The 22,715-nt window shown below is 44.0% G+C and overlaps 11 protein-coding genes across 11 annotated transcripts; 6 read left to right on the top strand and 5 right to left on the bottom strand.

The window, feature by feature from the left end:
* The first annotated feature begins 358 nt into the window (after nucleotides 1-358).
* V1516DRAFT_674461 (Lipin/Ned1/Smp2-domain-containing protein) lies at nucleotides 359-3,245 on the top strand. Its single transcript, XM_066922093.1, has 4 exons — nucleotides 359-729; nucleotides 794-864; nucleotides 918-1,386; nucleotides 1,441-3,245. Exons 1-4 carry the CDS (start codon nucleotides 621-623, stop codon nucleotides 3,102-3,104), a joined length of 2,313 nt encoding a protein of 770 aa, XP_066777142.1. The 5' UTR covers nucleotides 359-620; the 3' UTR covers nucleotides 3,105-3,245.
* A 93-nt stretch (nucleotides 3,246-3,338) lies between these two features.
* On the top strand, nucleotides 3,339-5,575 carry V1516DRAFT_711777 (actin family). The gene is made up of 5 exons (XM_066924271.1): nucleotides 3,339-3,521; nucleotides 3,690-3,953; nucleotides 4,034-4,500; nucleotides 4,558-5,019; nucleotides 5,066-5,575. Exons 1-5 carry the CDS (start codon nucleotides 3,488-3,490, stop codon nucleotides 5,156-5,158), a joined length of 1,320 nt encoding a protein of 439 aa, XP_066777141.1. The 5' UTR covers nucleotides 3,339-3,487; the 3' UTR covers nucleotides 5,159-5,575.
* On the bottom strand, nucleotides 5,196-5,745 carry V1516DRAFT_674456 (uncharacterized protein). Its single transcript, XM_066922092.1, has 3 exons — nucleotides 5,583-5,745; nucleotides 5,380-5,509; nucleotides 5,196-5,331 (listed from the first exon to the last, which is right to left on the bottom strand). Exons 1-3 carry the CDS (start codon nucleotides 5,669-5,671, stop codon nucleotides 5,293-5,295), a joined length of 258 nt encoding a protein of 85 aa, XP_066777140.1. The 5' UTR covers nucleotides 5,672-5,745; the 3' UTR covers nucleotides 5,196-5,292.
* Nucleotides 5,708-8,057, top strand: V1516DRAFT_674452 (lysyl-tRNA synthetase). The gene is made up of 2 exons (XM_066922091.1): nucleotides 5,708-5,897; nucleotides 5,966-8,057. The coding sequence occupies exon 2, from the start codon at nucleotides 6,052-6,054 to the stop codon at nucleotides 7,789-7,791; it is 1,740 nt and encodes a 579-aa protein (XP_066777139.1). The 5' UTR covers nucleotides 5,708-5,897; nucleotides 5,966-6,051; the 3' UTR covers nucleotides 7,792-8,057.
* V1516DRAFT_315106 (E1-E2 ATPase-domain-containing protein) lies at nucleotides 8,012-11,689 on the bottom strand. Its single transcript, XM_066918891.1, has 2 exons — nucleotides 11,016-11,689; nucleotides 8,012-10,899 (listed from the first exon to the last, which is right to left on the bottom strand). The coding sequence occupies exons 1-2, from the start codon at nucleotides 11,192-11,194 to the stop codon at nucleotides 8,232-8,234; spliced, it is 2,847 nt and encodes a 948-aa protein (XP_066777138.1). The 5' UTR covers nucleotides 11,195-11,689; the 3' UTR covers nucleotides 8,012-8,231.
* Nucleotides 11,690-13,001: 1,312 nt separating this feature from the next.
* V1516DRAFT_664065 (Septin-domain-containing protein) lies at nucleotides 13,002-14,288 on the top strand (the record flags this gene model as incomplete). Its single annotated transcript, XM_066920562.1, has 3 exons — nucleotides 13,002-13,016; nucleotides 13,068-13,260; nucleotides 13,330-14,288. 3 exons carry the CDS (start codon nucleotides 13,002-13,004, stop codon nucleotides 14,286-14,288), a joined length of 1,167 nt encoding a protein of 388 aa, XP_066777137.1.
* Nucleotides 14,289-14,650: 362 nt separating this feature from the next.
* On the bottom strand, nucleotides 14,651-16,974 carry V1516DRAFT_674445 (kinase-like domain-containing protein). The gene has a single exon (XM_066922090.1). It carries the CDS (start codon nucleotides 16,498-16,500, stop codon nucleotides 14,971-14,973), a length of 1,530 nt encoding a protein of 509 aa, XP_066777136.1. The 5' UTR covers nucleotides 16,501-16,974; the 3' UTR covers nucleotides 14,651-14,970.
* A 122-nt stretch (nucleotides 16,975-17,096) lies between these two features.
* On the top strand, nucleotides 17,097-17,840 carry V1516DRAFT_674444 (ribosomal protein S16 domain-containing protein). Its single transcript, XM_066922089.1, has one exon. The coding sequence runs from the start codon at nucleotides 17,188-17,190 to the stop codon at nucleotides 17,803-17,805; it is 618 nt and encodes a 205-aa protein (XP_066777135.1). The 5' UTR covers nucleotides 17,097-17,187; the 3' UTR covers nucleotides 17,806-17,840.
* Nucleotides 17,841-17,842: 2 nt separating this feature from the next.
* On the bottom strand, nucleotides 17,843-18,664 carry V1516DRAFT_624677 (PRP38 family-domain-containing protein; the record flags this gene model as incomplete). Its single annotated transcript, XM_066919676.1, has 5 exons — nucleotides 17,843-18,152; nucleotides 18,200-18,356; nucleotides 18,405-18,480; nucleotides 18,529-18,572; nucleotides 18,622-18,664. The coding sequence occupies 5 exons, from the start codon at nucleotides 18,662-18,664 to the stop codon at nucleotides 17,843-17,845; spliced, it is 630 nt and encodes a 209-aa protein (XP_066777134.1).
* Nucleotides 18,665-18,818: 154 nt separating this feature from the next.
* Nucleotides 18,819-20,523, top strand: V1516DRAFT_674439 (P-loop containing nucleoside triphosphate hydrolase protein; the record flags this gene model as incomplete). The annotated part of the gene is made up of 2 exons (XM_066922088.1): nucleotides 18,819-19,418; nucleotides 19,471-20,523. Coding segments are annotated over exons 1-2 (1,235 nt in total), but the record flags the coding sequence as incomplete, so codon positions are not given.
* V1516DRAFT_674437 (uncharacterized protein) lies at nucleotides 20,467-22,711 on the bottom strand. Its single transcript, XM_066922087.1, has one exon. The coding sequence runs from the start codon at nucleotides 22,579-22,581 to the stop codon at nucleotides 20,575-20,577; it is 2,007 nt and encodes a 668-aa protein (XP_066777132.1). The 5' UTR covers nucleotides 22,582-22,711; the 3' UTR covers nucleotides 20,467-20,574.
* Between the last annotated feature and the right edge of the window lie 4 nt (nucleotides 22,712-22,715).

The raw sequence follows: 22,715 nt of genomic DNA, 5'->3' as shown, positions 1-22,715 counted from the left end.
TATTTAAGATTTTTAAGTTTCTGGAGGAAAATCAGTCACTGTAGAAAAACTTAAGGTTCTTCCTTGGGAATGACCCAAACATCGATTTTTTAATTCTCTCTTGGTACGACTAATGATCGGCTATGAGTTTTAATTTACATAGAAAAAATAAATTAAATATCTATTGATCATTTATGTTTTAGCTGCTTACAGTTCTTCTATAGCATTAATATATATAGGTTCCATGCGGAGCTAAATTACGTAATAAATTAATTCACGTGACATAAGATGTACTGGATGCCATCACATGAGATCCACGTGATAACAGCCGCCAGCTAAACGAAGATCATATAGCACTGATGTTATTATTGGAAATATAAGCTGATTTACAGCTGTTCTATTCGTATTGCGACTACGTTAACAGATTTATAAGATCAGTAGCCGAGTGAGATTATTCTATAGTTTTTGCCATTTGCGGACATTTTTTTCAGGCTGATTTGGGGCATATATCGACAAAGCTGTACTGGCTGGTCTCAGACTTTCGGATCCAGTTTATCCGACTCATAGCTTAATTTTGGTCTATTTAGAACGAAGACGTCTGATTAAAATATAATAGGAGACAACTAATTTGGGTGTGAGAAATGCAGTACGTTGGGCGCGCTATTGGCAGTGTTTCAAAGACATGGAATTCCATTAACCCGGCAACGCTGTCTGGTGCTATTGACGTGATTGTTATTGAACAGGAAGATGGTGAAAGCTCCTTCATTTGCAAATTTCATTCCTACAATATTTGATGTGCTAACACTTAACACAGGAGAGTTGGCCTGCTCACCGTTTCATATTCGTTTCGGCAAGTTTGCTCTTCTGCAGCCGTCTCAGAAAAAGGTATGATTTTCCGTTTGTTCGATGACTCTAATACCAATCTGATTTCTGTCTAGGTCGAGTTTTCAGTTAACGAGCGAAAAGTGAATTTTGCCATGAAGCTAGGCGAAGGTGGTGAAGCCTTTTTCGTGTTCGAAACTGATCTCGATGTTCCCTCTGATCTGCTGACATCGCCCGTTCTTTCCCCCTCTATATCGGCCTCATCGTCTCCATCTGCTGTATCCTCAAACCCAGGATCGCTACAGGAACCAGAGTATCTGGATTTATCTGGTGGATCGTCTAAATCCCCGGATTTGCCGTCATCTATTTCTATTATCCGGAAAAGCTCAAGTAGCTCAGATGTGTCTTCTGGAGACGTCATCTCAGACCCGTCCTCAGAAGCTGCTATCGACGCTCGCGCAGATGCTGCCTTAGCCACAGCTCTGCGAACAATAGGACCCAACGGCGTTCTAGGAAGGCCCGATCATCTCCAAAATCTACCAGAAGCAATGAACAGTTCACCTGAACTTGCTGGAGACCAACCTGGTAAGAAACGTGCGGCTTTTCTTATAATTACTGCTAATATTGATCAAAATGTAGATGCAACCCGACGACGTTCTGGAAGCAAGTCTCTTAATGGAAGACCGAGAACTTCGTCCTCGTCAGATACTTTGCCTTCCGTTGAGCTATCCAGAGCTTTATTAAGTAGTTTCAAGAGCGATGACCCGGAAAGCTCAAGTGCTGTCCACCTGAGTAGTGGATCGACACCTCTGTTACGACCACGGAGTCCACCGCTAAGTCGAGACCAGGCAATCCAGCGGGCTAAAGAACTGAGCCGAAAATTGAGTATTAGTAAAATTCCAACAATGGTCACAGATAGTGGCGACTTGGTGCTGGACATGACTGGATATAAGGCCGGTGAAGAAGAGACTGCGCGGGCAGAATCCGTAGCACGGAAAATCCTCTCAGAGGAGCTGAGTATTAATGCAGATATTGCGTCTTTGATAGCCCCGGACGAGCATGGAAATCTGTGGATATACGCGAACGAAGACGCAAGAGAACGCGCGAAAACTATCGACAATAACTCTCAGAGAGGAGGGCAAATGGAATTTGACTACGAGCCTGATGAGTTACTCGGACGAAACTCCAATCCGCCAAGCCCAAGAACAATGGCACAAGCTCACACAATTGCTCCAGAATTAACTCCACCTCCATCTCTTTCACCCGCATCGCCGGGTTCGCCAGTTTCGAATGTTAGCTCTCCGATAGATACCGAACAACGTTACGTCAAGACTCTTCGACTGACTTCTGAGCAATTGAAAAGTCTGAATTTGCAAGCAGGCGCAAACTCTGTTTCGTTCAGTGTTAATGGTGGGCGTGCAGTTTGTACTGCACGTATGTTTTATTGGAAATATAACGTTCCCTTGGTGATTTCCGACATCGACGGTACAATTACGAAATCGGATGCCCTTGGTCATGTATTGACTATGCTAGGGCGGGACTGGACACATGTTGGGGTGGCGAAGCTGTTTACGGATATCTCGAGTAATGGATATAATCTGATGTATTTGACATCGCGGTCGGTGGGCCAAGCAGATTCAACTCGGCATTATCTGCGAGGAATTGATCAGGGCGGATATAAACTTCCTGATGGTCCAGTGATTCTATCCCCGGATCGGACGATAGCCGCATTACGGCGTGAAGTGATTTACCGCAAGCCGGAAGTGTTCAAGATGGCATGTTTGCGAGACATCCAAAGTTTGTTTGATTTACGCGAAGGAACGCCATTTTATGCTGGATTTGGAAATCGAATAACCGACGCGCTTTCTTATCGCTCAGTTGGCGTGCCTTCATCGAGAATATTCACAATTAATTCCAATGCCGATGTCCACATGGAACTACTTGAGCTTGCTGGATATAAGAGTTCATATGTGCATATGGGTGATTTGGTTGATCATTTTTTCCCGCCTGTTACAGCACAACTTGGAGATGAACGGTTTACAGATGTGAACTTCTGGAGAGAGCCGGTACCGGATCTGATTGATCCTGATTCTGAGTCCGACGAGGAAAATACTGGTAGCTTTGGGAGGGATGGGGAAGAACTGGATTCGATAACGAAAAAATTACAGCAAGCTTCGTTATTGAATAGCGAAGAAGGAAGTGAATATACAGACAGAGATGACGATGACGAGGAGGACGAAGAGGAGGAGGACGAGGAGGTCGGTGAGCTAGAAGATGAGGAAGAGTATTTAGATGAGAGTTAGATCATTCTGGATGAGCAGTATGATCCGGAATATGCAAGTATCCGACAGCTGCGAGTGTGACCGGTTAGGAATGCTATCAAATATTCAATAATATCAACAGATTCTAATAGGTAATCGCAATGCGAATGATTATATTATTTATTACGTAATTATACGTACCCTTAAAAGTGTAAGCGAGGACGACATAGTCCGGAGGATCAAAGGCCTCCTCGCGAGTTGAATTCTGTATATCGTATTTCTGATAGTAGGACGAGCTAGTTCTATTGCAAAAATTAGATAAGGAACGTTTGAGGGTTGTCTTGTCGTTAGTAGGATCTATATTGCGAGATCCGATTGAAAACGGAGTTTTTTTTGAAGGAAAAGGGTGCATCTGTAATTTCGCAATGGCGCACTTAAGTACTCCAGCCGTCGTTATGGGTGAGTTATTAGAAGCCGATTCTGATTGAGACAAATATTAATATACTGATTTATGTAGACAAGTGAGTGAAATCCTGTTGTGTGCAAAGAATGAGGGAGTAAGATGGACAGTTGATGATCAATTGGGCTAAGATGTGGTGTTTACAGTGTTTTGTGAATGTTGATCTAACAAATTTAGCGGTACGGGATTGACTAAACTCGGATTCGCGGGAAATGACTCGCCATCTTTCATTTTTCCGACCGCGATAGCTACACGCTCTGCGAATGGAACTGGAGGTGGACGTCCGCCTCCTCCCTCCAAGCCGTCGTTTTTGACCGGCGGCGGTGGTGGTGGTGGTGCCGGTGCGGGTGGACATCTTAATCAGAAGCGGGGGACTGAAGATCTGGATTTTTTTATCGGACAGGAAGCCATTGAAAATTCCAATTCGCCTGGTAAGTCTGCAATAATTTTTTTTTCTGGTGTTGATGGGACGTGATGCGATATGGCGGTTTTGTGATGCTGACTTCCCCAGGATACTCGTTGAACTATCCTATTCGTCACGGTCAGATTGAGAACTGGGATTTGATGGAGCGGTTCTGGGAGAATTCTATTTTCAAATATTTACGGTGTGAACCGGAAGATCATTACTTTCTATTAACGGAACCGCCGTTGAATGCTCCTGAAAATCGTGAGCAGACGGCGGAAATCATGTTTGAGTCTTTTAACTGCGCTGGTCTGTATATTGCTGTTCAGGCTGTGCTTGCACTTGCTGCATCATGGACGTCTAGTAAAGTGCAAGGCCGGACGTTGACTGGTACGGTCATTGATAGCGGCGACGGAGTCACTCATGTCATTCCAGTTGCCGAAGGTTACGTGATTGCGTCCGCCATCAAGAACATTCCGATTGCGGGTCGTGATATTACGACATTTGTGCAAACATTACTCCGCGATCGAAATGAGAAGGTGTCTAGCTTACGAGTCGCCGAGAAGATCAAAGAGGTGAGTTTAGATTGGAGATAGAGCGTATTCTTGTTAAATTTGTGTTGACCAAAATAGGAGTTTTGCTATGTTTGCCCGGATATCGTTAAAGAATTTAATCGGTTTGACCGAGAGCCCGAACGTTTCCAGAAATATCTTGCCGACCAAGGGCTTGGCCGTAAGGTTGAGATTGACATTGGCTATGAGCGATTTCTCGCGCCGGAAATTTTTTTCAATCCAGAGATCGCTTCCTCGGACTTTTTGACTCCGCTTCCAGAGGTTGTCGATCAAGTTATCCAGGGCAGTCCCATCGATGTGCGTCGAGGTTTGTACAAGAACATTGTCCTTTCCGGAGGTTCGACAATGTTTCGAGATTTTGGTCGCAGATTGCAGCGTGATATCAAGCATATAGTGGACGCGCGTATTCATCGATCGGAGCAACTAAGCGGAGCCCGTTCGGGTGGTCTTGACGTACAAGTGATTTCCCACAAAAAGCAGCGCAATGCTGTATGGTTTGGCGGCTCGATGCTTGCACAGACGGTATGTTGTTATTCGATATATGAAATGAACTCTGCTAACAGGTAAGCCCGAATTCCGAAGCTATGTGCACACAAAGAAGGACTACGACGAATATGGTCCTGGAATCGTGCGCCAGTTTTCTCTGTTCAATGTGCCTTAGTTGTTATATGATTACTTTGTATGTGTGTTCTATTTGATTTATGAAAGTTGTTTAGTTATCTTTATTCAATAGAGTAAATATAGGAACTGCAGTAGAGGGAAGTCTCAAGTATTTACTAGCTGATATTAGCCCGCTTACGCTCGTTGCATTTCCTGCGCACGACGTTGAAATTCCTAAGCCAATTAGCAAGCTCGACCGAATATTGAGAAAGTTAAACATACCTCTGACAAAACTCCGACAGAAGAAAGAAATTTAACGACACAGCGGTCAACACATAACGATTCGCCCTTATTGAGGTCTCCTTCCGAATAGTAATTTGGAATACATTTCTGCATGCAAATCTCCGAGGCACTAATTATTAGTATCATATTTTAGATGTACATGATATATATAGGTGAAATAAATATATAATTATAATACTTACGAACGACGTAGTCCACCCGTCATCATCACATCGCCCTGATAATTTGCAATTTTGGCCTCGTCGTAGCCTCCAGACAAACCGAATGCCATTTTGTAAAAGTTGAATAATAGGACCTTAAGTAATTAAATCTGTATTATATAATATTTAATTCTTTGGATCTTTGTGATTAACAAAAGAGAAGAAAATATTTGAAAGTGGATTGGGAGAACTACTTGTTTCTGAATTGCGAAGTATCGTGCAGTGTTTTGTTCGATGTCCTGAATGTGTCATTTGTAGATAACTTAATATACTTGATATCTACGGCATATTTAATAGGTATGTATTTCATAGTTGTTGATAATGATGAGATATTGACTGCTGAACTGTATTAAAATATACTTCAGAATATGTGGCAAGTCCGCTAATCTTCTCTCTGAATCATAGCACACTGGTGACTATTAAGCAATTACTGGATCTAATATACATCTAGATGCTTGCGCGAAGATTTTTTCAACCTCAGCCGTGTCTCCTGTGGAAGTCACGACCGTGTCGTCTTGCCCGACATTCTGGACCCAATTCCAAGTCTTCACAGTCTGAGCCTGCTCGTCCACAGAGTACAATTTCTGAAACTAACAGGAAAGACGAACCACTGGTGTCTGATTTTCAATCGCGTTTAGACTCAATTATCAAACTTGGAAAGCCACTTTATCCCATTATACCGTCGGGAGTTTGTGCTACTGAAATCGCGACGCTGAAGCATCGATATGGCGACAAAACACAGCAACAACTTTCGGACCTCGTTACCTCTGGAGAATCAAACCCGTACACAATATACGGACGAGTAACAAGTATACGAACTGCCGGCCGAAAATTAGTTTTTCTCGACATTGAGCGAAATGAGGACAAAATTCAAGGCATATATAGATTCAACTCGATTGCTGGTCTTGAAGTCGACCAGTTCACGAAGTTTTCTGAGCTTCTGCGAGCAGGAGATTTCATTTCCTTCACCGGAATTATATCGCGGACGAACGCAGGTGAACTGTCGCTGAGATCTACTGCTGAGATCACATTACTTTCTCCATGTCTGCATCCACTTCCAGAACAGCTATCAGACCGGTCGAAATCTCATCATCGAACGGTCGATTTCATCATTAATCCCACTTCTCGGGATCTGATTCGGGCACGATCGCAAATCATTTCATTAATCCGCTCGTATTTCCTTGAACACGGGTTCCTTGAAGTTCAGACGCCAATTCTCTCCGATGTTGCCGGCGGTGCAAATGCGAGGCCTTTTACGACACATGCCTTGCTGGGATCAGGCGACTCGTCGACCACGTCCGGAATACCACTTGAATTACGTGTCGCACCAGAATTATGGCTTAAACGACTCATTATTGGAGGCTTTGATAAAGTGTTTGAAATTGGCCAGGTCTTCCGTAATGAGGGTATTGACCACATACATAATCCCGAGTTTACTACTTGTGAGTTCTACGAAGCGTTTGCGTCTTTGGAATCACTCATTTCGACAACCGAAGAGTTGATTTCCACGGTCGTTCAGCAAGCGTCCGCGATAAGCCCAATCATTGCCCAGAATATCCGAGTCAAAAACTTGTCAATCCGAGCTCCGTTTCCACGGATTGACTTCATCCCAGCTCTACAACAGGCTTTAGACGCTGAATTTCCAGGTAGTGTTTTGCAAACTCACTCAAATTTTGACAGCGAGGACTATCATCTAGCAATAAAATTTTTAGAGTCCATATTCACTAAGCATGGACTCCCACTCCCTTCACCGCCCACCATTCCCAGGATGCTCGACAAGCTTGCAGACAAATTTTTGCTTCCTGTCATAGAATCGTTCAATACTCCTGTTTTTCTAATCAACTTCCCCGAATCGCTATCTCCACTTTCAAAGTCGACCTCATCCGGAATTGCTCGTCGATTTGAGCTTTACATTTGCGGTACCGAGCTCGTCAATGCGTACGAAGAAGAGAATTCACCTTTTTCGCAGCGCAAGAAGTTCAGCACCCAGCAACGTGACCGCGATCATTTTCATGACTTGGAATCACTAGTCGCAGACCAATCATATTTGACTTCCATGGAATGGGCTCTTCCTCCGACCGGTGGTTGGGGAATAGGAATCGATAGACTTGTTATGCTGCTGACTGGTGCCGAAAAGATTAACCAAATTCTTGCCTTTGGTGGTATCAAAAACGTCGTCAAACAGGAGTAATTTTTAGGTCTGTCCTCTTCTCTGTTACCTCTATTTTTGGCCGAAGTAAGGTTCCGTTCATATTTTCTCCGATAATTTTCATTCTAGTAAAAGCCAAACGTGTGATTATGTCAAAAAGCACTTCTAAACTGTCCCTGTATGGGTTACTCGCCGTTCAATGGGCTGCATACTCACGAATGTAAATAAATAAACATTTAGAGAAGTTAAACAATATCTATTTATATTAAATATAATAATATAATAGTTATATTAATTTCACATCATAATTCAACGTCCTCTTCTAACGAATGACTTCCAAAACACCAATTTGAATACATCTTGCATTATGCAAACTAAATTATCTTCTTCCGATCCTCTATAACAAATACATCTTAATGAATGACTGCGAATAATCAAAACAAAACATTAAAAAATCAAGACACTCTCTGATGCAATCTATCTTAAACCATCTCTTGTCCATTCACCCGAGCATACATCCCTCGCGAACCAGACGAGGGGTTCCGTCTGAAAATGCTAGCAATCCATCGTGAAATCTGTGGACGCGTGTCAACCAGTAAATGCTCCTGCAATCCAAGCTGTGTGGACCATTTCGGTCGCTTCCAGCCCTTCAAGGCTAATGACGAAGTCACCACAGATACTGAGCTAAGAGCCATAGCAGCTCCGGCAGCCATGGGAGGTAATGTCCATCCAAATGGAAGAAATACTCCCATTGCAAACGGAATCATGATCACATTATAAACAGACGCCCATACAAGATTAGCCTTGATACGTCCAAAAATAGTTCGGCATAATGAAAGGGAAACTGCTGTGTCCATCAGCAATGTATCGTGTCGCATCAGTACAATATCAGCAGCCTCGACAGCGACATCTGTACCAGTAGCCATTGCAATGCCAACATCCGCAGTAGCAAGCGCAGGCGAGTCATTGATTCCATCACCGACCATGGCAATCACCGACTTAGCACTCTCGCTCTGCATTTGTTGAATAATCTCTTGCTTCTGCGCTGGTGTAACACCTGCCCAAACGTTTGATACATCAATACCAACCTCACGTGCAACTCGATATGCAGCTGCACGCTGGTCACCCGTCACCATGGCAACCTCAACTCCCATACGACGCAAAGCATCAATAGTAGCACGCGAATTGTGTCGAATCGTATCGTCAAGCGAAATGTTGCCAGCAAAAACATCATCAATTCCAATAAAAATCTCTGTCAAAGGTGCTTCCTCTGCACGTCGCATAACTGCATTTGGCACATCAATGCCACACTCGGTCATAAACTGAAGATTGCCAACTGCAACATCGTATGTCTTCTGGGCAGTCATCTGAACAGAGGCTCGAATACCACGTCCCATTACAGCCTCAAAATTAACTGTACCGAGCTCAAGATCAGCTTTAGCTTTTGCTTCCGCGCTCTCATCCACCTCATCAAGAACTTCATTGGCTTCCAAAACAATAGCCTTTCCAATGGGATGTTCACTGCCAACCTCAACCGCACGAACAAGACGCCACCAAGTATCCCGCTTGTCCTCATTTACATCCCACTCGATAGACTTCATATGTTTTACAACAGACATGCTGCCGATAGTCAGTGTACCTGTCTTGTCAAACACGACTCTGGTGATCTTAGTGGCGCGCTCGAGTACAGCTCCTCCCTTGATCAGAATACCATTCTGAGCACCAACGCCAGTACCAACCATAACCGCAGTAGGAGTACTAAGACCGAGTGCACAAGGACAAGCAACAACAATAACAGAAATAGCAAGCTTCAGACAAACCATAAACTTGCCCTCATGACCCTCGAAAATCTCAGGCGGGTGTGGGATGACATGCGAAAGAAAATACCAAATGCAAAACGTGAAGACAGAAAGAGCAATAACGATTGGTACAAACTTGCCCGCAATAACATCCGCAAAGCGTTGAATAGGCGCGCGCGTAGTTTGCGCTTCTTGAACTAGGTTGACAATCTGAGAGAGCTGTGTATCCTTACCAGCACGGGTAACACGAAAATCGATACGACCAACACCATTAATAGTTCCACCAATAATAGGCGATCCGACAGATTTCTCAACTGGCATAGGCTCACCAGTAACCAAGGACTCGTCAACATAAGAAGAACCAGCTACAACGATACCATCAGCCGGTGCTTTTGCACCGGGACGCAGAATGGCAATGTCATCAACTTGAATAAGGTCTGTTGAAATCTCACGCTCAGAAATATTGGCAGAAGTAAGGTTTTTGGGATCTGCATATATGGTGGCCATTGAAGGTGTGAGAGAGATAAGACGCGAAAGTGCAGTCGAAGTTTGGCCCTTAGCGCGACTTTCGAGGTATTTACCATAAGTAATAAAGGCAATAATCATAACAGAAGTCTCAAAAACAGTTTGCGGTGGCATATGGCTCTGCTTGGCTATCGAAGCAATCATTGAGAAGCAGGAATAGATAAAGGCTGTGCTAGTTGAAAGGGCGACAAGGACATCCATGGTGGGGGTGCCGTGCTTAAGCGAGCGCCAGGCAGAAATGTAAAAACGGCGACCAATATAGAATTGGGCTGGAATAGAAAGAATAAGAGATATTAATTCGCGGAGATGAAGACCAGGAACGAAAATAGTCCACGAGCCGGGATCACGGTCCATGAAACACATTGGAGTGATCATGTTTATAATGAGAACGGGGACGGCAAAAATGGTTGCACGTATGGCGGCCTTTCGCCATTCTCTAATATCTTTAACACGGGATAGGGAATCAAGCTGCGCATTGCTATTCGACATGTCAGAAAGGATTGCGTCGAAGCCGGAGTCAGTAATGGCGTCGACAATATCACGGATCCCAGTTTTAGCCGGATTGTAAACAACTTTTGCCTCTTCGGTTGACAAGGCAACAACGGCGGAAACAACGCCCGGAAGAGCGCGCAAAGTCTGCTCAACAGAAAGTGTACAAGAAGAACAAGTCATTCCGAACACTTTGATGTAAGCGGTCTCATCAGGTAAGGATGGAATGCTTTCATTTGACATAGAAGACGATGCAGATGAAGAGGCGGTATTGGTGGAAGTGGGCTCAGAGTTCAGTGATGTGAGCACCTGGGCTTCGAAACCACAGTCTTCGATACTAAAAAATGTTAGTTTTGCTTAGGATGTAAAACAACGACGGGGAAGAAGTCGTTTCAAGGCAATGGAAGCATCTCGTTGAGATAAGACGGGCCATAAAAATTTGGACAAACGTACGCTTCACGAATATCTTCGGCAGAAACTGTAGATTCATCATGGATGACCGAAGCACGCTCGGTGATAAGCGAGACAGCAATGGAGGAGACTCCAGAAATAGAAGAGACCGCATTGTCGATGGCGGAAGTGCAAGCACCGCAGGTCATGCCCTGGATTGCCAGAGTTGTATTGACGGTCATTGCTGGGGCGGAACAAGTCCTGTTCGAATGTTATGGTATCAGAAATAGTAGACGAATCACAAAGAACGGAGACTAGAAGCAATATCGACAAGCAGATGTGAATTTCAAAAGTGAGGGAAATATAATTTTCACCAAATGAATCGAAAAGAAAAACAAAGTAAACAAGACGAGCAAGTAGAGATGGATGGAGAGTGTTGAAACGACAGACAGGACGAAGAAACACTGATATTTTGGTAGGACGATTGATGACTGATGGGTAGTGGAGAGACAGTGCCTTAAAAGTAAGCAAATCTAGGCGATTAGGGCATAGACTGAAGTGCGTCGCGAAGGTTGTGCAGACTATATCAGATCCAGGGTTGTTGTGACCTTAGCGCAGACAAGCGTACTCGTGTTCGCATTCGTTGGCTGGCTGGCTGGCTGGAGCGGGATGGAACGACCGCACGAGCTGGGTCTGGCTCCCGGTAGTAGCGGGCCGATTGGATTTTGACTTTATGGCGTCTGTCTGGTTGGATTGACTAAATCTGGCCTGGTTTGGCTGGCGACTAGGGACCACAAAGACGTGGCAACCGAGTGAGGGAGAAAGCTAGAACGACCTAAGGCCCGAACAGGCGTCCGACTTGCTGGCTTGCTGGATGAACCGATTTTGCGCGAAGCCGTTTCTGTAAGAGTTGGCTGATTGTAGGAAATGCCGATATCCGCTAGACAGACACTCAAAGAGCACGGGATCACCTGCGATCTGCGAGAGGAGAATTTTACGGAATCAGGCTATTTGAGAGGCAAAGCGGTCGGTAAGCGAGTCTGGCTTGGATTTTCCGCGTGGAAATTGAGCTGAATAGTTGATTTCGGTCTGATTTCGGTCGTATCCAGATTATGTGAGAATATAATCTGCTGAGATTGGATAGTTATTTTTTCTTGATGTGATTAAACATATGGATTATATGGATTATACGGAAAGAAATATTTATTGTACAAGTTGTGTGAGCTCTCAGCATGCTGTACTTTACCTGTCTATCTAGCAAATGCAGCGCGGTTGGACATGTGCGACAGTGCCTGGTCGATCTGATTACGGAGGCAGCTGTGCGAGACAACCCTGCGAGTCTCAAAACTCGGATGAGCACAATTCCGCCGCATGGATCCAGTCTAGAGCTTGGATCAGAATCTGGTCGTCTCGCCATATCGTCATCGTCGTACTCATGTGACTGGCACGTGATATCAAAGGGAGAAGGGGTTGCGGATGGGCATTCCTGAAGGTTCCCCTTTTCGAGTAGTGTTTGTACCCCTTCGTTTGGCGGAGGTCTGTAAACAATGATCTTTGTATTCTCACCTGGGGACAGAACTTCGTATTTGGACCAATATCTCGTCAGAGAGCCGACTTTCGCCAAATATGAGTCGATATTACGAATTAAACGACATTATTTACTACATAGCCGCCTTAAGTACGGCTTTTTACGTAAGAAAACTAGTGTAGATCCATCATAAACTATATTGATCCGGGTAACTGCACGCGTCACGAAACGCGCCCTCTGGTCGCCGCGCTCTCAACCTCCTCATCTTTTTTGTTCGTCTGTGAATAACTTCCCCCTGTTCTCCGGTTTGCGCTGAATATTGCATTTTGTCGGAGTGGTTTAATATTTTCACCAATCTCGACTGCGACTGAATCAGCTTGTTTACTGCTGCGATTGAATTTCACTTGCTAGAGCATATCATTTGCTTTGCTCAGCCCTCATCGATCAGATCCCAACGCGTTCGCTGCTAGCCTCATCTTCCCCCCTTTGACCTCAACTTCATCCATCAGGGAATCCACAAGATGTCGTCGATCGGTGTATGTTTTGCCTGTAATTTGTGCAAAATTCCATTCGACTAATGATTTTAGTTAAATCGCAAGAAAAATGTCAAAAAAGGCATCCAATTTTGCATCATGGTGGCCGGTATTTCCGGTACAGGTCGGACGACCTTTCTCAATACACTCTGCGGCCAGGAAGTGCTGACCTCTGCTGCCGCTGCCTCATTTGATCCCAAGGAAGCTCACATCGATAAGGGAATCACTATTCATCCGATAACTGTTGGTATGTATTTATTTGGCCTGATTCGGTCCTTGGTCTGAGTCATTAGGAATTTCTCTGCTAACAGTATAGATTTGGAAGAAGACGGCGCTCGCATCAGTTTAACCATTGTCGATACTCCTGGATTTGGCGACAATATCAACAACGAGTCATGCTTTTCCGAAATAATGGGATACCTTGAGCGTCAGTATGATGATATTCTTGCTGAAGAGTCTCGTATCAAGCGTAATCCAAGATTTCGCGACAATCGAGTCCATGTGTTGCTCTACTTTATCACTCCTACTGGACATGGACTTCGGGAGCTCGATATTGAGCTTATGAAGCGTCTTTCTTCTCGAGTTAATATTATTCCTGTTATTGGCAAGGCTGATTCCCTTACCCCCACAGAGCTTGCCGAGAACAAGAAGCTAATCATGGAGGACATTTATTATTATAAGATCCCTATCTATGATTTCCCGTATGAGGTCGAGGAAGATGATGAAATCACAATCGAGGAAAATGCAGAACTCCGGGCAAAGCTTCCGTTTGCTATCGTTGCTTCAACGGAGGCCTTCCAGATCAATAATCGACCTACACTTGCTCGCCAATATCCTTGGGGATATGTTGAGGTTGACAATCCTAAACACTCTGACTTTGGAGTGTTGCGGTCTGCACTCCTGGGCACACATCTTTCAGATTTGAAGGAGATTACTGATGATGTTCTCTACGAGCGATACCGTACTGAGCGTCTTTCTAAGGGAGTGGAGACTCCACTCGATGGTTCTTTGAACGCTGAGGAGCTCGCGAGCCAATCCTTCTTGCTTAAAGAAGAGAAGCTTCGTCGCGATGAACAAAAATTGCGGGAGATCGAGCAGAAAGTTCAACAGGAAATAACTGAGCGGCGGCAACAGCTTTTGGCGCGGGAAAATGAGCTGCGTGAGCTTGAGGCTCGTTTCCAGAGGGAGGCTAGTCTTGCATCTCATGAAGATTCCACAGATTCAGTCATTCCATCAGTATCCTCCTTGACCGACTCGTCGCCTACTGTTGCTTAATCATTTCTGTTTCCTCTCATTAATTCTCGTTGATTTCGTTTCATCGCGTATACAGTCTTGCAAATGGTTTAGTTTACTTTTTTCTCCCTCATGTGTATAGTTTTTTGTGATTCTTCTTTGCAGCTTCGGATCATTGTATTGTTTGACTATTTATTACCGCGGATAATAATAGATCGGTTATGGATTCATTTGCTGCGATTGATACGCGTCGTAGGGAGAAATATCTATGCAATCTTTTGATCAGATTATAGGTGCAGTAAGCTAATGCGCAGCGGGAAATACTGCTTGATAATATTTTAATGATCCATAGACGTATCGTGCCAGATCCATAGGTTATCAATTTTATAACTTGTATAACTTAGCACGTTGCAGATCAATAGTTAAATTATAATTTACTCATTTATTAGGTCAATAGCTTGTAAATCACAAGTTTTATCGATTATCACAGTCCAACAAACTGTAGAGTCCAATCAAATGCATCGATTAATAATTAAATCGATTAAAATACGCAATATAACCAAATACATGACAACAACCCAAAATCAAAAATCAAAACCGTTTCACAAACTAACAATTCCGAACTCAAGAGCTGATATCAAAACTAATTCATCTACTTTAGAAAACATAAAAGTACACTTCAATTTTAAAAGGTAATAACGTAATTCCACAAAATTGCAAGAAATTAATATATCTGTGAGGGCTTCCTCTTTGCAAAATGCGCATGAACTCTTCGCACAGGAGCTTTTGATAAGACTTTATGCGAGTTTTTGTCGGACGCATCGAAAACCAAATTTTGGGTTGAAGATGTAAGATCGGACTCGGATGTCGAACAGCATATTTCCACAGATACAACGAAAGGATCCGCAAGAGCTTGACTCGATGTGCATCTTCGATTGGGATCGGTTTCAAGCATTCTCAGGAGTAAACGTCGACAGCTATTTGAAAACGGTGTCAATATCCTTAACCCGGGCAGAGTAACACAATCCGGATTCGAAAAGTTCACATCGGGATGCTTTACATGAAAAGAGCTCATCTTGTCTCGAAAAGCTACGTATCGCTCATCAGAATCATCTGCTTTCGAAAATGGATGTCCTGAAAATGCCATGCAGAAATAAGTGATTGCACATGACCACACATCTAGCATTCTACCATCGTACAACGCCTGCCTAGGCTCGGTGCCGTCGGTAATGGCGCTACCATCTTTGCTCTTACCAGAAGAAAAGACTTCTGGAGACATGTAAGGAATTGATCCACAGATCGATGTGCACAAGGAAACCGGTCCATCTGGTGGAAACGCCTGCACAACATGAGACACACCAAAATCAGAAATCTTGAGGGTACCATCAAGTGCAAGCAATAAATTTTCCGGTTTAATATCTCTGTGACAAATTCCTTTTCCATGTAAATACGCGACACCCCGAATAAGTTGCTTGAACAAGCAGTTTCGCTCGCGCGCCGCCATGGGCTCTGGTGAGGCCTTGATGAGAGAGTATAAATCTCCGCCTGCACAGTATTCCATGACCTGACACCACCGGGCGTGCGAACCAAGACACAAGTCGACAGTGTGCACAATATTAGTGTGATGAAGCTTCTTCACAATTTGATATTCAACAGCCAGCTTTGCATGAAAATCGACTTCGGAGTCATACGCACCACCACCGCGATGAAATTCCTTGACGGCGTATACCTTGCCATGGTCGTGGATATCGTGGACAGTCTTGACAACAGCCGTCGAGCCTTTTCCAATAGTATTCCTTCGTAGCGGTCCAGAGAGTGCAAACGACGAATATTTAGAGGATAAAGGGACAGTCGGTGGGGAAAACCCAGGTGGAAGAGGTATTGGCTTGGAGGGAGCCGACGGTCCATATGAAGACGAAGAAGAAGACGAAGAGGATCTGGAGGATATGGAGGAATGAGAGTTGATAGACAGCGAGGAGGCTGCTCGCTTAATAAACATGGATGCCGATCGGGATCTTGATAGAAGCGTCGATGGAGCCGGCGAAGGAGGAGCTGAAGACGATAACGCTGCATGATCTGCACATTTTTGACTTGTTGTCGCAGATACAGGGGTGGGAGTGGATACAGAGGTGGGAATAGACACCGAAGAAGGAGCAATGTCGTCCTCGGCTTTGCTATCGATGACTGTGGTGGCTGTGGAAGAAGACTCTGACGAGGCCGACGAGGCTATTGAAGCCGACGAGGACGAGGTCATGTCAGTGAAAAATAACTTTTCAGCAGATTTGTGAACGTATAACAGAATAACAGATAAATTCGATATGTAATCGCAGTCCAATTATATTGATCTCGTTGGAGGAGGCGGGGTTCAGGGTCGGGGGACGGGGCGTGGTAGATTGAGTGGTAGAACTGCTGGCAGAGAACAGAGGGCTATATGGCCGACTTGCGCTCGCAAAATAGACAAATATTTAAATGCAAAATTAGTAGAAAAAAGAATAGCCATTAAAGTACGCAAGACGGAACCTAGAGTCGCAAGTCGTGGAATATATAGCGCGACGAACGGGGCAAATCAAAGCGAAATCAATCCTTGTTCTTAGGTGAACCAGAGTGCAATGTCGATGGCTGCTGGTGAGAATTGTTCTAAAGTACTGTAACCAAAATCCAATGTACAACAGCACGTATTAAATCAGATTTTCTACTGATTTCGAACACAATATGGAATATCAACTATGCAACTGCCGACCACGAAAGACTAGTTATGCGGAAGAAGCCGAGCTTGTTAAGCACATGTGGTACTAGACCCTCTGTGCTTTATCGCATAACCGGGATGGGATGTGTGCATTACTCAAAGTGAAAACTATTTCAGTAAAATCAACATTTTAAGAATTAGGAAGGCAGAAACAAATAATAATAACGAATTCGTTCGGAAGCTGAGTATTCCAAAATGGTTGTTCGAATAAGACTAGCACGAATGGGTAGGCGCCATGAGCCTATATACAACATCACAGTTGCAGACAACAACAGAGGCGTATTCCGCAAACCTATCGAGGTTATCGGAACCTACAATGCAACTCCGCAGACCATTCCCGGCACAAGTATCAAGACAAAAAACATAGCCCTTGACTTTGACCGGGCAAAGTATTGGCTAGGTGTTGGTGCGCAGGCATCAGACACGGTTGCCTCGATATTCCGAAAGTTTGACTTGCTGCCCAAAAATGTGTTCGAACTTTCTGTCGATGCGACTCGTAAGCTGCAAGCGCTGGAAGAGAAACTACGCAAATCTAAAAACCAACATGCGCAATTCCAGTCAAACTTGGATAAATCAAGTCTGGAGCTTGCGGAGTTGAACCGCAGATTTCAAAAAGGGATTCCAAATGAGTTCCGTGCTGAGCATGAAAACCTCTCTAAAATCGTGGAAAGAAACTCCGCAAAAGTAGAGGAACTAGCAAAAAGCATCACGAAGTTTGAATTGGAAGTCCAAAAGCTCCGTGACCAGGCTTCATATACTGAGAAAGCTGCGCAAAAGGTCGACAAATCTTTTGAGGTGCAGAAATTTCTGTAACCCAAACTTCCTTTTTTGTACATAGTTTAATGCATCTTTATTTGTCATTATCTTCTTCATCTTCTCCTTCGCTTTCTAATTCACTAGCAAGAGCACTTTCTCTTGGCTCCAGCTCTTCACGATCTTCCAATACTATTCGAGGAGTTACTCGCGGAAGAGCTATATCGCATACTCTTTCTTCGGTTAGTAGCATGTCGACAAATTCGTCCATGTAAGTCAGTTTAAATCCGGTATTGCTCCTTGATCGTAATTTCCGATAATCTGCCAAGAGGGGTTCAAGCAATTTATACACTTCAAGCGCTGGATATACGAGTCGTATATAAAACGCTGCCAGCGCACGTAGATATCTGGATTGTTAAACTAAAGCCACTCACTCAGTCTACTGCAGACTTACTTGAAATCTTCCGCAGCAAGATACTCAAGAACGATTTCTCGTTCGGGCTGTAACTGGATCATTTTAAACGCAAGACAGAGGAACGGTGTTGGCCGCTGTGTACCATATTGGCCACCAATATAAGTCAGCTCAGCTGCTCGATCACATAATGTAGCAGCTAGATTCGAGTCAATAAGTATTTGCAGCTAGTTCGTTAATAACGCACCTGTCAACCCAAAACATTGTTCCTTCCAATACAATGAATCGAATATCCGTTCTCGTATAATTTTTTCGATCAGTCGCTAAATATTCATTAACTCAATCCAATCCAGGTATGAAGAAATATTTACAGCTGGATTCATGAAATGGACAGTGGCTCCTCCTCTAACCAGTCCTATTCGTCATAAGTATATGTCACCTTATTGACAAAAATATTGATATACCTCGCTCCAATGTAATTCCCCGTTGATCATTTGTTTCTGCCATATCTTGCTTTGTTCTTAATTTGTTAAGTATTTCCATTATTGCTCTCTACAGTTTATCAAGGTACTTTTGACATCGGGTAAGGGCATTGCAGTTCTCGATGAATCTGGTCGTGCCTTTAACTATACATCCTTCTTCGTCGCGAATTACAGATTCAATTTCATGAGTAGACAAAAGTGTAGTTGATATTATTTAAACAATATTTATTGGGCGATATTATCTATTTTTAGCTGAAATAACGGTCGAGAAATGTACGTCAGCTAGCTGTTACCTGTTTATGCAATTGTCATGTGGCAGTTCATCCAGGACTTCATTTTGATACCAGTATACTTAGTCATAGCAAGAAGATATAATTAAACGGCGTAAATGTGTCCATGGATGCAATGTTAAAAGATTTCGTGGACTGAATATTTTGTATTTTCACTCTAGTTGACTTCCTTCCAAATTATATTGCAGCGCGTTCTGACCTACGGCGACGCGTAAATACCAAGATAGCCAAGATAAGACTTGTCTCTGTCTAGGTATGCAAAGGATTTAACATGAATTTCACAGAATGTAATCCAGAATCGCAGACGAATTCTCATGTTCATCGGCTCCCCAAGCAACGCCTTGGATCTTATATTACTGCGATCGATTCCAATTCAGTCAAATTTTCGTCACGAGTCGACGCGTTGGATTCAATCACTCGAGGCGGGATTGTCCGGGGAAAAGTGACCGAAATCTCTGGTCCGCCTGGAAGCGGGAAAACTAGTATTGCGTGAGTAGGCGTAGAATTGCCTACCAGAAATTTAATTAATCAATCCATTTAGAATTCAATTCGCTGTGACGGCAATCAAGCGAGAGTCAAAAGTTCTATGGATCGATACATGCAGTCCGTTGCCGGTCGACAGGCTTTTACGCGCAATGGCAATGCCGATGGCTGAACTTGATGATAAAATGGACCATCTCGAACTCGACTCTCTCGTATCGATTTTATTGCTCTTCCTCAGCCCTCCTTCATATATGGCCGGTTACGACTTGATAATCGTAGATGACATCACCACACCGATGAATTCTTATATTGCGCACTCGAAACCTACGAACTATTCCAGTCTACGCAAACAGGAATCGCTCTCAATCAAGAGGATCCGAGCACTCTGTGAACTCACTCAGTCTATCTCGCGACATGCTGCCCGAACAGATACCGCAGTTCTCTTGCTCTCGAAAATGATCTCCCACATAGAGCCGGGCAGTCGTGCTCGACTGAAATCTCCACTAGGAGATGAAGATGGACCGATAGTGTCTGGAATTTGGACCCGACTAGTATTGTTTCGGAATGATGTTCAGTGCGTGAATTCCTTGGATGATACATACAATCACTCTCCTACACTGCAAGTTTCCCACAGATTTTCCTCTTTGCCGCCAACCTCTTCCTCCGCATCATCATCTTCTCCACGAACAAACTGGAGAGATTTATACCTAAAGTCAACACCGCCTTACCTCTCTCCAATTCGTTGCAGACGTGTAATTATTTCTGGTGTTCCGCATGCTTGTGTTATTAAATGTTCAGGAGTCACCTACGAATCTGCCAGTTCATTCGCCATTTTTACAATCACAGACACAGGAATAGCGGATGCGACAACTTGGCTAGATCAGCAAAGTCAATTACAAGGTTTAATTAAAGGAGCCTCCTCGTCGGTTTTCTCATCGTCGCTAACTGTCAATCCTAAACGACAAGTTACTGGAAGCGATCTAACGTCTCCTTTGAATCCGAAAAAACAAAAGGTCGACGAAGTCTCCGACTCAGAGTACTATTTATCTGATGATTTCGATTTATCGGATATTAATTAATTTGTATAATTAATGCACACCTTAGTCCATATGCACCTTAACCAAAAAAAACTCCAACACTAAACTAAACAATTAGTCATCGATCACCTTGCTACAAGCGTATCCAACAAATCGATGAGAACATTTTCAACAACATGTACTATTCCCTTTTGAACTATTATTTCATGCCCAGATGGTCCAATAACTTTCCCACCCATGTCAAGTCCGGAAGGGAGTCCGTTCGTTCGAATGAATTCTGCTTCCGCTTCTTTGGCAGCTCGTTGAATAGAAATAGATTCATCTTCCACCTTGTATAAGTCGCATTTATCACATTCGGTGCATGCTGACCCAGGTATTGCACGGAAATGATCGCAGAAATGCTGATAGCCTTCCTGCTTAATATCTTTCCGGCATACATAGCACATCACATACCCACACTGACAAGTAAGCTTATTACATCCTTCGCTCTTTATAAAACTCGTGTGGCATTGTGGACACGTCCGTTTCACCGCTTCCGCCATTGCTTTCTCGATATACACCCGCATCCTATCTTCCTCTTTCTCGAAGCATTTGTGAAACGCAAAAAATTCCTTCATACATTCTGTGCACGACACTCGACCGCATTCTGGATTTTTGCATTTAAAGACTGAGCCGTGCCGCTTCTTGAACACGCCTCGCATGATCGTGTAAGTCTCGTCGCTAAACCAAGTGTCCAGATCACCGAACAAATACCGATACACTCGCTCGGGTAAAATCACTTGGGCCGCAAGAGTAGAAATGACACAGTACAACAGCAAAGTCAAAAACAACGGAGGAACCGAAAACAGAAAAATTCCTCCAGCAGCTAAAAATCGAACCATCGAAAAGAATGAGATCGAAAAACGCAAATCGCTCAGCTTGCCACTCGATATAGCCGCCGGCGACTGTTCGGAATACGCACAAAATGGACATACGACAAATCCCATAGAGGCGGCATTCTGAGACAAAAACTCGGTTACTTGTGACTTCTCCAATTCAGCATATATTTCAGCTGGTAAAGCAGTCCGCAAAACTGGAACAGGAATTGAAGCTTTACACTGAGGAGACGCAACAGCTGAAATACATGACACTGTAGCTTTTCCTCGCAAATATCCATGTCCAAAAAGCCCTTCTTTAACAACGCTCGTCAGACAATTGCGGCAGAAAAAATGTACCTCTGAGCAACATGCTAGATCTTCCCAGGCATATTCACCGAAACAGCACTCACATTCCATGAGCTGCCCAGTTTTCGCATATTCCTCTTCATTCGACTCTCGTGCAATACTTTCGTCTAGGATTAACAACTCTCGTTGGCGAGGTCGATCCAATTCAGCAATTTCGTTATCTAACTCTGCACAGCCTGTTGATGTACGTGCAGCAACCATAGCGGATATATCGAGTGGTACATACGGCCTTCCACGCATGAAAAACCGTAGAATCGAGCGGCGATTTGCACGTTCAGTCGCGATTTGTTCAAGAACAGGTAATGACTGCACGAACGAAGAATTATTCTGCGCAAGCACGTTTTCAACAGTGGAAATGTGCAGCACTGGCTTGAAATGACCTGCTAAGAGACGTGCAGTCGCGCTGCGATATTCCTGCGATCGGAACTGTTCCCAGTCGGCAATGATTCCTGGCCGAACGCGTCGCCTATTTCGAGCCAGCATAGGAGATGACAGAAGAAGCTCGACAATGGCTGCAAGCTGTGAAGGTCCGCGGTTATCTGCCATAAGCTTCCGCAGCAAACCAACATCTGTATCCGGAAACACTTCACTAATATGGGTCAAAACCTTGTTCAACCTGGCAGTTGTCTCGCGATCTCGGATCGTGCTTGCATACAAAGCGTTTTTCTGCTTCGATATTCCAGGTGTAAGCACCGCAATCTGAGATCCAGAAGAAGGACCCGTACTAGCTGAAGCTGAAGTCGATGACGACGACGAAAAGGCGTTCTGTAAATCTAAAGTAGCAATCGACGAATAATTAGCGTCATCAGAATCTTCGTTCCTATCCTCGCTGTACTCAGAGGTACTTCTCTGGTGCGGTCTCTTGGATAGCCACTTTCCCCGAGATCCATACAGACTAAGAGATGTCATCTTGAACGCATTTGCCGGCCTTACCCGATCTACTCAAATAAAAAACCTCGACAGCAAACTTTGTCTCCGATATGTTTTAATCCCTTGTTTTTTAGAACGCTTTGATCCAGTTGAATTCAGTTTATCTCATCTGG

This window comes from Lipomyces oligophaga (genome assembly GCF_038497815.1).
Source record: "Lipomyces oligophaga strain CBS 7107 unplaced genomic scaffold V1516scaffold_4, whole genome shotgun sequence".
In the NCBI taxonomy this organism is placed as follows: Eukaryota; Fungi; Ascomycota; class Lipomycetes; order Lipomycetales; family Lipomycetaceae; genus Lipomyces; species [Lipomyces] oligophaga.
This window is presented reverse-complemented; position numbering and strand designations above follow the sequence as displayed.